Source organism: Macadamia integrifolia, chromosome 11 (assembly GCF_013358625.1).
Source record: "Macadamia integrifolia cultivar HAES 741 chromosome 11, SCU_Mint_v3, whole genome shotgun sequence".
Lineage (NCBI taxonomy): Eukaryota > Viridiplantae > Streptophyta > Magnoliopsida > Proteales > Proteaceae > Macadamia > Macadamia integrifolia.
This window is the reverse complement of record NC_056567.1, coordinates 31370157-31384286: the sequence shown is the minus strand read 5'-3', so window position 1 is coordinate 31384286 and position 14130 is coordinate 31370157. Positions and strand designations below refer to the sequence as shown.

Below are 14130 nucleotides of genomic sequence, written 5' to 3'. Positions count from 1 at the left end.
TCTTGCTCTTTCACTAGTGTTGCGTTGATGGCTTCTAGTGAAACTGCTAGGCATATCTGGAGTTCATCTCCTGGTTCTGGCCGAGTGAGAAGTGGTGGTGACTCAAGGTATCCCTTTAACGCTTCGAATGTGTCTTGGCATTCCAGTGTCCAAAGGAAGTCTTCGTGGACTACAATTCCTTTAATGTCTTGAAGATCACCTGTATGGGAAACAAAATGGTTGAGTACTACGAACCGACCGACTAGCCACTGAACCTCTCGAATGTTCCTTCGTGGGGCTATTCTTGGATCACTCAAATCTTACTTGGGTTTGCTTCTATCCCCCTCTTCGAGACTATGAATCTTAGAAATTTTCCTAAGGTGGCTCCGAATGCACATTTAGAGGGGTTTAGTTTATCTGATTTCTCCGTAAGACTCCAAGCTCTTCTTCAAAGTTAGAGACATGTCGATTGGCTTTTGTACTCTTACCATCCTTTGATACGTTGCGCTTGCATTATTTAGGCTAAACGACATTGTCTTGTAGCAGTAGTCACCCCGTGTGGTCAGGAAAGTTATCTTTTCTTTGTCATCTACCTTCATCCTTATCTGGTTATATTAGAAAAGGCATCCATTAAAGTTAGCATTTCATATCCTACGATAGCATCAATCATCTTATCGATCCTTGGCAATGGGTAGTAGTCTTTTGAGCAAGCTTTGTTCAGGTCCATGTAACCGATACTGCCACTTTCCATTTGATTTTGGGACCATGACAACATTAGCAAGCCAGGTTGGGACTTGAATTCCCTAATCAGGTGTTAAGCCTTTGTTTTTTCACTTCATCATTGATGATCTTTTGCTGCTCAAGAGCAAAGTTTCTTCTTTTCTGTTTGATCGGCTTTCACCTTGGTTTGGGATTGAGGTATGTCCTGTGATGGTCCTGGGAATACCATGCATGTCTTGTGTTGATCAGGTGAAGACGTCTACATTGTTCTTGAGAAAACCAAGTGTTTCAAGGGTCTACTCATGCTCAACAAGGTATTGATCTAGACCGTGCAGTTCGAATCTTCTTTAAACAATGGCCCTTGTATCAGCTCCTCCCCTACATCCCCTCATTGCAAATGGGATTCATCTTAAACATCATCACGGACATCTCTGATCTCTATGCCGCACGCCAAGGATAAACTGACGCTCTTTTTTTCTTTGATGAAATTGGCATAGCATTCTCGCGAGTCCTTCTGACTTGAGCGGCATTCTCTAATTTCTTGTTATATTGAGAATTTGACCTTGAGATGCTTAGTGAAGGCTACGGCCCCTAGATCATTCAACATCGGTCGGCCCAGAATGGAGTTATAGGCCGATACTATCTTGATGACCATGAAGTTGATGAGGGTTGTAGCCGAGCAGGAACTTTCTCCGATTGTTACAAGTAGCTCAATGTACCCTTCTATATATGTTGCAATTCTTGAGAATCATATAGAGAGCATGTGGTAGGTTTAAGCATGTCGTCTCTCAGGCCAAGCTTCTTGTATGCGTCATAGGACATCACGTTGATGGAGGAGCCCGAATCGATCAAAACTCTACAGAACAGACAATTGGCGACCACTAGTTGAACCACAATGGCATCATTATGAGGCTAGTTGAAGCCTTGCAAATCTTCGTCGAAGAACATGAACATTGGATCTTTCCAATTAACCTTGATTGGATCTTCCGTTACACAAATGAAACGAGCATGTGATTTAGCTTTTCTCGCTGATTCAAACCCTAGACCGCCTAAGATAGTATGTATGGTGGGTTCAGTCGACAGATTGGAGTATTCAGGTCTTTTATCAATCAGTAAGCTTTTGTGTACCTCATCATCTTTTCGTGAGTCACTCAACCAACGGCTCAATTGTCTTTGTTCTTTCTGGCTCAGTCAGTAGGCTTCTAGGCTCTTACGGTATTCCTTGAGATACGCAGCCTTAATCAACTCTTCAATTTCCTTTTCCAGTGCTCAGTAGTCATCGATGTGGTGCATAATGTCCTTGTGGAAGTGGCAGTACCTTTTCGGGTCACGCTCCTCTGATTTCGATACCTTGGCCGGGGGCACTGGATGATTTTCTTGTCCTTGATCTCGAGGAGCACCTTAGAAGGCACTTGGTCCATCTGAGCGAGCGAAGAGTTTTCTGGACTTGTGGATGTCGTCCTTTTTTGGTCTCGATAGTCCTCTTTGGAGTGTGCAGTGGCCCTTTTCTTCTTTTGAGGTGGCCGAGCCATCTCTTTTTGTGTCATCAAGTTCTCATCCATCAACACATACTTGTGGCATGATCTCAAGAGTTTGGACAAGTTTTCTAGGTAGTTCTTAGACAACGACTTGATGAGCTTATCATGGCACACTCCCTAGTAGAGCGCACTAAAGGACGCCCCATCCTTTAGGTCCTTAACTGCTATAGTTGCCTCTTGAAGTAGGTAATGTAGTTGCAGAGTGATTCATCCTAACGTTGCCTCATACCGAATAGGCTATGTGAGGTTTTCTGTTGCCAACTATTAGTCTGGAAACTGGAGATAAATGTAGTCCCTATTTCATCATAGTTGTGGATAGACCGAGGCTTCAGGGCCGAGTACCATGTCAATGTCGCCCCCTTGAATGAGGTTGTGAAGGCTCGGCAAAGTGAAACGTCTAAATCACTTTGGATGAACATTATCGAATTATAGTGACGGAGGTGATCAATAGGGTCAATCATCCTGTCGTATAGGATAAAAGTAGGTGTTTGAACTTTTTAGGCAGATCAGCTTTTACAAGTTCAACCAATAAGAAGTTGTGTGTAGGCCAACTTTTTTATACTACTCAATTTCTCATCCAACTCTCGAATGCGACGCTTTAAACTAGTCTCCCCATTGGGATGAACGACTTTTGAAGGACTAGGCTCAGTGCGAATGGCTTTAGAGCTTCAGGATCCCTCGGGGAATCAGCAAGCGTCACACATTGGTCTCCTATCTTCTACGGTGTTTATAACCAAATGCCTCTAGGAAAGGGAATCCATTCTTGCAGGCAACTCTGAGATTTGGTGAGAACCACAATACATGGGATCTCTTCTCACTCACGATGTTCTTGCTCGATTCTGCACTCTCGAACGGGAGCCCATGGGGACCTGTTTCCTAAACGGCTCGCGCTTCTTGGGCTAATGCTCAATGACGGATCAATCTTTCTAGTGTTTTCACCCCTTGGTAGGTCAATTCTATTACTAGGGCTCCGGGCCCGTGAAGTGAATCTCTTGGTTGACCCATATGGGGTCCGCATTTCTGTTGCCCAAAATCCCTTATTTTTACCCTGCGAGTATTTGCTGACTGCCCCTGTGGTCCGGAGGGCTGATGATTCTCTTGATGGCATCCATTGGGGGGTGGTCCAGTGCGACTTCCCTCGTCGATCGATGTGCGTAGGGTTCATGCGATGCATGTTTGTGGAACCCATATGCCCCTTATTGCATGGGCCGATCACTAACCTTGGATGCTGCCAATTGGCCAGTGCAGTAGCAAGTGATCCTCCTTTGAGCAGGCTGACCCAAACTATTGGAGAAATCTACAAAACATGGCGTTAGCTTTCAGCAATTGGATTTGCAAGTCGTTTATCTACACATTGGTGGTCGACACCTTAAGGTTCAGTAGAGCAATTGGTGGGGGTGGAGGCGAGGTTCCTCCTATCGATGGAACTTAACCATTCCCCTACTGGCAGTTTTTCCCTACTCCAAATGAGATGACCCACATGGGGCATTAGTGGAGGAAGATCCTTGATGTTTAGTGGAGGAAGATCCCCAATGTGCACTTGTCCTGCTTGATCCACCTGTCCTCCCTAATCCCATTAGGTGATGGGAAGAGGAGAAATGAGATGTTTGCTATGCAGATTCATTGTTCAGTTGGTGGTTTGATTAGTAAACGCTTCCCACAGACAGCGCCTATCTGTTGTAACAAAAAATCATCATAGCTGCTTGTGAAACCTGCATAGGAGAATAAACACAAGAGAGTGAGCACCAGGCTGATCCGATGGAGGACTCTCCGATGCCTAAATCAAATCTCTTGGCAAACATAAATTCTAATAAGAATGGGGAAGTGTCGATCCCCTTGAAATGAAGCTTACTTGTATATTTATAGTTGAGGAATGACGGCAATGGAAAGAGTTATAATTTGGTATACTTCCTAGTGCTGGCAGAAGTTTATATATAGCAAGAGTTATATTAGGAGAATGAATTGAGAAGGGCATTCCAACTGTGGAAACTCCATATATCCCACTTCCTCTTCGGGAGGATCAAAGTCCTTTTAAGAATCCTTTCCCTGATTAGGATTGGTCTGACCCTTGGTTGGAAGTTGCGTTCTAGATTAGGGATGTCTTATGGGGAACATATTCCGTTGGGGGAAACCCATGATCAACAAATGCCGAGCGACTTGAGTTTGGTGAGTCAGCCGCCTACCTACCTATCTAAATGGTCCACTCGGTGACCCAGTAGCCGATCCACTTGTCCTTAGCACCTGATGATGCTCCACTTGTTGCTAGTCTAAGGCGTGGCCTCTGGCCAGCCTCTCGGTCATGATTCTAGTGTGATTCCAAGCTACCAGTTGCCATTCTCCCTATGTTGGCATAGGTTAGTCGCTTAGTTATTAGCCCGATTGATGATGTCAGTCAGCCAAGATGCACCCGACTTCGGTGGCGGCTGTGGTCCGGGAATGTGGCTTGGTTGGGGCTAGGTTGTTTGTCCTGGTTTGAACTGAAGCCAGCTCTGCTAGTTCATGCTGCCCCGCTCGGTCCAGGGGCATGTTCCAACGGAGGCATATTTTGCCATAACAACCATCATTTTCTTTTCCAAAGAAGTAGGGAATTACTGTGTACGAGGCCTAATGTATTGATCAGTGAGGCGACAACAGTACCCAATCACTGGGATTCAGGAATCAATGGTCACTGGATCAATGTGGGCTTTCGAATGCAGGCAGAGAGAGAGAAGAAGAAAGAAGAAAAAATTCCGTATTTCTTTTTGGTGGTATAAACTCACTCGCAGAATTACACCCATAGGGTGTTAGTGAGGAAGAGAGAAAAACGACAATCCATCGCCACCTAATGCTTGGAACCTACCAGCGCCCAGTTGGTAGCATCGCAACCACCAATATTCAGATACATTGCCATCGCCTTGCTTGCAACCTGCCCATGTTCTGTGTCCTGTGCATCCTCTAAAATCCATGTTCACAGCCCCTAACATAAGCCCTCCAGCACCATCTCCCACAACTCTTACTACTCCTGCCTACATTGTAATTTTATTTACTAAACAGATTTCGCCCACAAATTGTTCCATGAAATGCATTAAAATTCTAGAAAATGAGAACGAATTTTGTCAAACATATATCTAAACAATATTGTCATTTTCAGATAAAAATGCATACCAAACACAGCCTGTCTAAGTAACAACTAAATAATCTTTCTGCAAAAATAAATTTGCATAAAATCAAATGTAAAATCAGACGAACAAGAAGGGTATTTTGAGCTAATAGTTTATTTATTTATTTTGGTGAACGAGCTAGTTTGTTTATTTATAAAAGATTTTTACACTCATTGTGAGGATTTGAAAGCCAAACTCCATTGTCAAGGGCAGAAGGGGGCAGCGCATTGACTGTAAGACAGAATAAGCCCCTAGTGAATAAGATGTTAATCTCTCTAGTCCCCAAGACTAATCAGTGGGGCCACTTTAAGAAAGTTTCCTTACAGTGATGCCACAAACTGAAGGCAGTGACAGACAGTCAAGGGTTTACACACAACAGTAGACTCAGACAATTTACTTCAGACTAAAGTAACCTTCTTCCTTGATCTGTTTACATGCCAAATTTCTACTTCTTTCCTCGCAGTTTCACACCAAGAACCCTCTCCAGTTTGGTAATAATTTGTTGATTTGGAATGGCTTTCCCAGACTCGTATTCTTGGATCACTTGAGGCTTCTCATTGATCATCTGCAGATAAGAATTGCAAGCCTTCAATTTCTGAACCAGCGAACGAAATTGACTTATTATGAAATGCGTGTGGGCAGAGAATGAGAACTAAAAATAAACCTGTGAAAGCTGAGCTTGAGTGAGCTTCTTGTCCATTCGAGCTTGCATGATGGCTTTCTTCAGTTCTGTGGGTACACGTTCATCTGGTTACAAAACAAGAAGCATATTATCAAATACTGCTGTTAACATTAACTGCTCCCAAACTAAAGAAGCAGATTAGCAGACATTTTTCAGGCAATGTTTGGATCGAAGGGAAATTTAAAGAAATATTCAAACTTAAACAAATATATATATGCTTAAAAAGAAATTTTTGTCAATGCACTTTACATGAAAATGTATCATTACCAAATATAATAAGAAATTTAAATAGTTTATACAATCACATGGGATAATGATTACAAAAGTTTCTCTTTAAGTTTGAAATTTTCACTTCCCTGCCCTTTAATTCCCCTTGCAACTAAACGGAGACTCGAGGAGCATCTCACATCATATCAATTGATGCAAAATGGTTCAAATAGGAAATTAGATGATTTAAAAAATAAAAAACTACACTTCAGATATATTATGTGGAATCTAAATTGCCACAAGTATCAACCCCATCTTAGAAGAAAATAGATTAGAGAGCAAGAACAGTCTAAACAAAATCCATGTACACACTACATCATTGATTAACATTTGATACCAAGGCAATTCCCAGCCACGGGTCCATAGAAGTTCCTTAGTTCCTTACTTGTATCTTGTACAGTTCCAATGCCTGCCAGTGATAACCAAAAATGCCCAATTACCACTTCGGTGTCGATCTATGACACTTACAAATAACACAGTTCTCGCTACTGCATGCATGTCGCCTAATCAAAAATCTACTGTTGCATCTACATGGAAAACCTTATCTCAAAATCCTATCCTTCCAAAACCTCTACTAAGGCAACCTAGGGTTCCAAAACCCTGATGTAAATCACTTAGGACCCACCAAAGTGAATAAATTCCAAATATAAAAGAGCAATCGAAATTCTACAAATCCTGATAACACTTTAAGAACCACTGCGAGTAAAAGGATCATGAGATAGAGGGAGGGGTAAATAAATTTAGGAAAAATGACTTTTATGGACTTTCAAATTAGAACAAGGGTAAAGTTCACTCTGCAAAATCAAGGACCTTGAGTAATGGAGGACAATCTATTCCTTATAATTGTCAATACTATTCATCCCCTACCTTTTGTTAGGATAAAACCAGTTGTAAATCCAACTGGATACAGGTGAGAAATCTCACCCAAATCAAGGCCCATCAAAGTGCAATTTTAAGATAAATTATTAGCCCCTAACCTTATTGAAATCAATAGATAATAGTCCCAAGCAAAGTGCCCAGAAATAAGATAAAGTGTCATGAAACCAGACTAGGTGGAACTGTCAGAATCAGTCACAAAGAAGTATTCAATTCTCAACTCCGGGAGATCCTTGTGGGTCCAAATTGTACAGGATGAACCAGCCTTAGGTAGTGATTTTATCCCAGATTTTAACACAGAAAGAAGTACAAACAAAGATACAACTCCTGCGATAGCTAAAAATTATTTATTGCAATAATATTTCAAATTACAAAAATAACAGCCTGGTTAGGCTGGTCAGCCATGCAACTGAATCATGTACTTTTGCATTTAGGCCTTACGGGTTGATCTAAGACGCCTGTGTAGCACAAAGTGCCCTCCAATATATGCATTTGCATGCCAGCCAGCCACCCAATCAAAAAGCAGATGTAGCGTCAACAATGATACACTTCCCTTAAGTCCCATCTTTCACTACGTAATCGCTTATGGACCCACCTGAGTATATTAGATGGCTCAATTGAAAGAAATAATAGCAGATTTATAATAAATTGAGGTTATCAAGGGGAACAGCAGGACTGTTGCGAAGCAGAATTTAAAAGGCTATGGGCTAGGAACAAGAGGGAGTGCACAAGGTATTTTATTTATAGATTTAGGATAAACTTGGAATGAAGTTAAAATAAATGGTATAAGATAATAAAGGAGAGGGAGGGCAAAATGGAAAATAAGGGGTAGGAATTAATAAAACAAGGGAGAAGTATCTTCTTCAACCTTGTGCACAAACCAGAGGCTGAAACCAGTCTCGAAAAGGTGAGTTTTCTCCTGAAACACTAACCTGACTCCCGTCGAAGAATTAGACTTCAAAACCCTATTGATTCCAACCAACATCAAGTCAGAAGAAGCAATAACCTCGGAAAAATATCTACAACCTGAATCTGGCAGAAATGTAAGAACAAGAATTGATCTAGCAGAGATCAAATCTCAACTCAAAACTGTACAGGGTGAGTCGTTTATATTGCAGGGATGCGTTCTTAATATCTCAAGCTCATCTGAGGGGTATCAGTAGAGATCGACGTCCCCAATCAAGGGCTGCAAGTCATCGATGGCAAACACAAAGAAGAAAGAACAATAAAGAAGGGAAAGATGAAATAAAACCCAGGATAGAAGAAAGAGAAGGGGGAAGAGAAGTATATCAGAAGAGAGAGAGGGGAAGAACCGAAGAAGATGGTCACACCTGATTCATACCAATCAGGCACAACTCAAATAAATTCCACTCTTCATATCTGCCCAATGAATCGGGATACTAGCCTATTTATAAAAATGAAATTAAAAGCTACCTAACTGAAGTCTAAAACTGAAATAGAAATAAAACCTCCTAATTACTACCTAAAACTTAGACTAACAAAAATAGAAAGTCAATAAAACTCAAATTGAAAATTTCCTACTTGTCTAATAACTACCCCAAATAAAAGATTACATATCCTTTCCAAATACCATTTGGAACCGATTCATCTTGATCTAAATTGCCAAAAGGGTCAATCGGGTTCTGAACAAGACAATATCTGAAGGAGCCTTGGATCAACTACATTCTTTTTTCCCCTCTAATGAATAAATCCATGACGACCACTGAACACATATAGTTTCACCCAAGCCTAACTTTGTGATGTAGATCATCCTAGGTTTGGCATCACCTATCGAAGAAGGAAGAAGAAAGTTGAAGACCAACAGGTGGCCAGAACTAGTCCCATTTGAACCAGGCCAGAATTGGCTTAGCTGGTTGCCCAATCGATCTTACTTTGTCTTAGCTTTGTTGGGTTATTTTTAGAAGCTTTAACTATAGTTCCATTAGGAGTTATTTCAATTTTTTTTTGTTAGGGAAGTCGTTAGTTTGTTAAGACAAGTTGGTAGTTTGTTAGAGATAACAAGCTATAGTTATATTAGGAAACTAACTTGTTATTACTTTCCTTTTTGTCAAAGCCTTTCCTAGTTGGGATTGGCCAAGTTACAGCCTACATATATATATGGCACTTATATGGGTGTTAGTTGTAATCCAGATTTCCAAAGTTTCAAAAAGTTCACTTCTGTTGCAAGTTGCAACTAATTCCCTGAGATAGGTCGATCATCAGATGAGAGGCCCAAGGGCTGAGACAGTCCAATATCCCACACTCAGCACCCATTCAAACCACCCTTACATCTGTCCCATCGCTTCTATCAGTCCATAACTAACCTTACATATCCAGATTCCATTAACGGTTCAAGTTACAGGTTTGATTGTTGCTGTGAAGGTTTTCCTAAAGAGAGATTTCAAGGCTGGATCTTTCCTAATCTGAACTCATATCAAGTAGTCCTTCTGGGTTTTTTGTTCTTAGCCTCGAGGGATACACTCGACCAGGGTTTAGCACCAAGCAGCAACTTCCATCTCTGTTCCAGAAGATCAACTCCAGTTTCATTTTTTTAGGTCAGAAATCAGAAACTGTGGATCTCCCTTCACCGTAACCTGATTGAAGAACCCCTTTTGGGTGTTATTGGACATCCGAAGGGAGGAACTTGACCAGAAAGAGAGCCCCATCTGCTGGCTGGATCCCATTCTACAGATCCATCTGTAAGTTTCCCTTCCTAAACTCCTGAAGTCAAGACCTCTCATATCTACTAACCTAACCATCAGCTTCCAAAGATATTTGGGGATTCTCATTAGCACCCTAGGGCTTACATTCTATCCATATCCAACCCCATTCTTAGCCCTCCATCTCCAGCCACAGGCTACCCCAGCCCTATTATGGGTTTGATTTCAAATCTGGTTTTCAGATTCCTGTGCTATTTGGCTTGGATTATTTGGAGCTTTGGGGAACATCATTGGGGGGTATTGATCTCTCAGTAGCCTTACATTACTTTGGTCCGGCTGACCCATGTCATCATGAGTTGACATAAGCATCAAATAGAAGAATAACACCACATTGCATGTTATAGTTCAAATTTTAACCAAATTCTCAGAGAAATTTCGCTAGTTTCGATAGTTTCAACTTGACTGAAACGAAACAGTAGGCAAAACCTAGAAGCAAGCATAAGTTTGATCAAAATTTCGCTAGTTTCAGTCAGAAAAATACATTGTTCTGTCGAAATTTTGGTGATTTCCACCATTTTCCCCTGAAATGGCCAAGCAACTCAAGGAAAAATGTATTATTACAGTCAGAATTTTTCTAATTTCAAGTCACCTTTTATCCTGAACTATCAAGGCAGCTAAAAGTTCCAATAAACGCTGAATACATAAAGAAAAAACAGTATGTCCAGGTTTCTCCAAAGCACATCCTAGTATCACTGCCATAACTGCCAATACTTTACTCAACTCATTAAACAGATAAAACCAAACTGAAATAAAATATCGTATGGCTGCTTTTCCTTTGAGCCTACATTCTCAGGCATGTAGCTAAAGTTCATCACAAGACAAGTAGTTATGGAAACAATTTTCTTTTAATTTCTGTGTTAGTCTATAGGAGCAGGTTCTAGTTCAATCCAGTACATTGATATCTGCAGGAAGGCTGATATAATCCCAACATAAACATGCCAAGGAGATAAAATACAGCACAAAGTAGCAATTTATGGCATATTGGCATACAAAATAACAAAATATTGAGCAAGGTCAATGCATTAAGGAGAATGATACCCCGAAAAAATTGAAAACCAAATGAATAATAGCAACATCACTAAGAAATACAAGTTCATAAATATCAGATGTGAACATTGCTTCTGAATGGTAATAATTAGTGACCAATTAAAGAGAGAATAGTAGCGGTAACAAAATTTCTAAAACCTGCCATAAATTACCAGACTGCTAATATAAATAGATAAAAGAAAAAAGCATATGATAATACAACTTAACATAAGCTTCAAATCAAGACGGATGTTCCTCATACCAAACACCCCCCCAAGGGGGGTAACATAAAAGGGAAAAAAATTGTTCAAAGTTGACATCAAAAGAGTACACCTAGTCATGGTTTGAAATGCCAAGAATGCTAAAAGTAAGTGCAGAATGAGGCAAACAGCAAACATTGTCTCAGCCATCATCCAATGACACCTTATTTAAACCTAGCTTTAACAATGCAAAGACACTTAAAAAATTGTAGGATATACATCATAACTCCTAGTCCTCTGGGCATTTCATTTTTAGTACCGAGACACTTCATAATATTTACTCGTTTACCATTTCATGAGACATGCATAATAAGTCAGACAGCAACATGCAATCTAAAATTCTTGCCAGAGTTCAATAAGCTACTCCTTCGACTTGTGATCAATACAGAGGAGTGATCCATATGGAAACATTTTGACTGCACAGTTACATAACCCCCAGAGATTCCAACCAAGCACAAGGGTGTAAACTTCATATGAAGTGGAAGTCAAAATTTAACAGTTGAATGTACAACTACTTCTTAACCTTTAGGGAGGGGAGGGGAATTCATAGATTCTGGAGACTCACTACTTAAATCACATAGTACATAGTTCCATTCAGATACGGCCATGTAGTCTTAATAAGGGAAATGGCAAACCAAAATGAGCATAAGAACCATTAAAGATAAAAAGAAATTTATAACTACATTTATTATTTACTACACCACTAGCAGATAATAGCTGTTGATACAACTGAAACAAATCGATCATCATGCCTATGTGGATCCAGAGAAAGAACAAGTTGAAAATACGCACGAGCAAGATTTTCCGTTTCATCATCAAGCTTCCTTGTGTTCAAAGAAGTACTGCTAGAGGCAGCTTTGTTTGTCCCCCCACTAGCTGTAAAAGAGGGAATATCAACAAGGAGTAAGAATTGGCAAATACAATTAAGGCCACACATTAAAGAATTAGTACATACAAATGAAAGAGTCAAACAAATGTCATAGTCCTAATATATAGACTGAGAAAGAGAAAGGAAAAGAGGTACGAATGGTCCCAATGCATAGATGGATGTATATATATATATATATAGATAGACATATCAATGTTTAAAAAAGCTTATAAACACAAGTGAGGCCTACAAATTAAACCAAAATCAAGCTTTGGAAACTATCACTATCCCCAAGTCAAATGGGATCAAGTTACATCCAATTCTACACAGACCTGACCGAGATATCCTACAATCATACTTGGGAACCTTGGTACTCTTACTTGGGAGAAAAGCTCAAGAAACTCTTCCCCAGAAAATGTGATGTGTATCAAATTTAAAATTTAAAACTTAAATGGAATCAAATTGCAATTCTCATTCAATGTGGCCATCGTTTCCAAGGCAAACCACTTGTACCTAGCACTACTTCAGCCATGCACCTTTGTGTACCTTTATACCCCTTATAGCTCAGACGTTCTTTTTTTCTGGTCCATCAAACAGACCTGATTTTGTGTACTTTAATACCCCTTATAGCTCAGACGTCCTTTTTTCTGGTCCATCAAACGGAGATGACTACATCATCTTGCACACTGGTTATGTGCGATACAGATTTTTTCCTCCGAACGAGCAAGTCTCAGCTAAATGCCTAGTTTAATTTTCCAAAAAACAATTGATTATTGGATCCACTCTCCAGAAGCAGAAAACTTGTCAACTGATATAAGTTTAATTTTCCAAGAAACAATTGATTATTGGATCCACTCTCCAGAAGCAGAAAACTTGTCAACCGATATAAGAACAGAAATTTGAAGAACCATAACTTAGACGAAAACACGATTATACATTTCTTAACCCATATAAGAACAGAATTTGAAATATAATACAATCTAGCGAGTCGAACAATCTTAAGTATTCAAATCTGAAGTTTTTTTTTTTTTATAAGCAATATTCAAATCTAAGGTTGTTCTTCTTTGTTCTCCCCAAATCAATAAAAGGCAAAAAGGAAAATATATTACAAGGAAGCTAAAAATATAGCGCACTAACTTGGAACCAACAACAAAACAAGAAAAATTCAGGAATTTAAAAAATAAAAAAAATAAAAATAAAAGAAGAAGAAGAACAAGATGAACCGACATGAACGGAGAGCTACAAAGACGAAACCCTAGATTTCATGAAATGAAGCGAAAACTTACACTTCTTCAAAGTTTCTACATCAGCACCCATGCGGCGAGCGGCGTTAACAGCCTTCTCATCCTTCTTAGCTGCGGCGTTCGGAGCCTTCTTACGGATCACCACGGGCTCCCAGTCCTGCGTCAACGGACCAATTCCTGCCATTTTTCTTTGCTTCTGCTTTTCGCTTCAGAAATGACAGATCAGAAGCGATTCTCTCTTTCTCAGTTTTTAGGGTTTCTGATGATATTGTCCCGGTCTAATCGAAGCCTTTTAAGGATAAAGAATCTTGTCCTGCAAGTTTCCCCGAATTTAAGCTGTTTCTGTTTTCCGAAAGGGTTTTCTATGTGTCACTATAGCTATGTTTGGAAACAAAGAAAGGGGTGGGGGGGGTGGGGGGCGGGGAAATGAATTTTAGGAGAGAGGAAAAAAAAGTTATGCTGTAATTATGAGTTTTATCTTATTATATTTTTCTTTATTTTTCTTTTTTTTAGAGGAAATTTCACTCCCCTCTCCTGAATGTTTTATTTATTACATTTAGACCCTTATGAATTTTATAATTACAAACATACCCTGTGGTGTTAACACTATTAGAATCAAATGTTAAATGTCATTTTTACCCTCATCCCCTTTGTCTAAATATTAGGGAACAAACCTGAATAAATTAGATTACTTGGAGCCATTAAAGAAAGTATCAGTCCAGTGGTGTTCGGTGTTCCCTCTTTCTTCTCTGACTTTGATTAGGTATGGTAGTTCTTCATTTGTGCCGATTGAAGGTCGGTGTTGGCTTG

At 39.9% G+C, this 14130-nt stretch overlaps 1 protein-coding gene across 1 annotated transcript; it reads right to left on the bottom strand.

Moving 5' to 3' along the window:
* Window positions 1-5475: 5475 nt before the first annotated feature.
* On the bottom strand, window positions 5476-13624 carry LOC122094214 (multiprotein-bridging factor 1a-like). The gene is made up of 4 exons (XM_042664945.1): window positions 13363-13624; window positions 12001-12084; window positions 6042-6124; window positions 5476-5942 (listed from the first exon to the last, which is right to left on the bottom strand). The coding sequence occupies exons 1-4, from the start codon at window positions 13502-13504 to the stop codon at window positions 5823-5825; spliced, it is 429 nt and encodes a 142-aa protein (XP_042520879.1). The 5' UTR covers window positions 13505-13624; the 3' UTR covers window positions 5476-5822.
* Between the last annotated feature and the right edge of the window lie 506 nt (window positions 13625-14130).

Coding starts and splice junctions, on each gene's coding strand:
- LOC122094214 (XM_042664945.1), bottom strand. CDS start 13,504: ATGGCAGGAATTGGTCCGTTGACGCAGGACTGGGAGCCCGTGGTGATC. Junction 12,085..13,362: donor TGTAGAAACTTTGAAGAAGT/GTAAGTTTTCGC, acceptor CCTCTTTTACAG/CTAGTGGGGGGACAAACAAA. Junction 6,125..12,000: donor TGAAACGGAAAATCTTGCTC/GTGCGTATTTTC, acceptor TTTTGTAACCAG/ATGAACGTGTACCCACAGAA.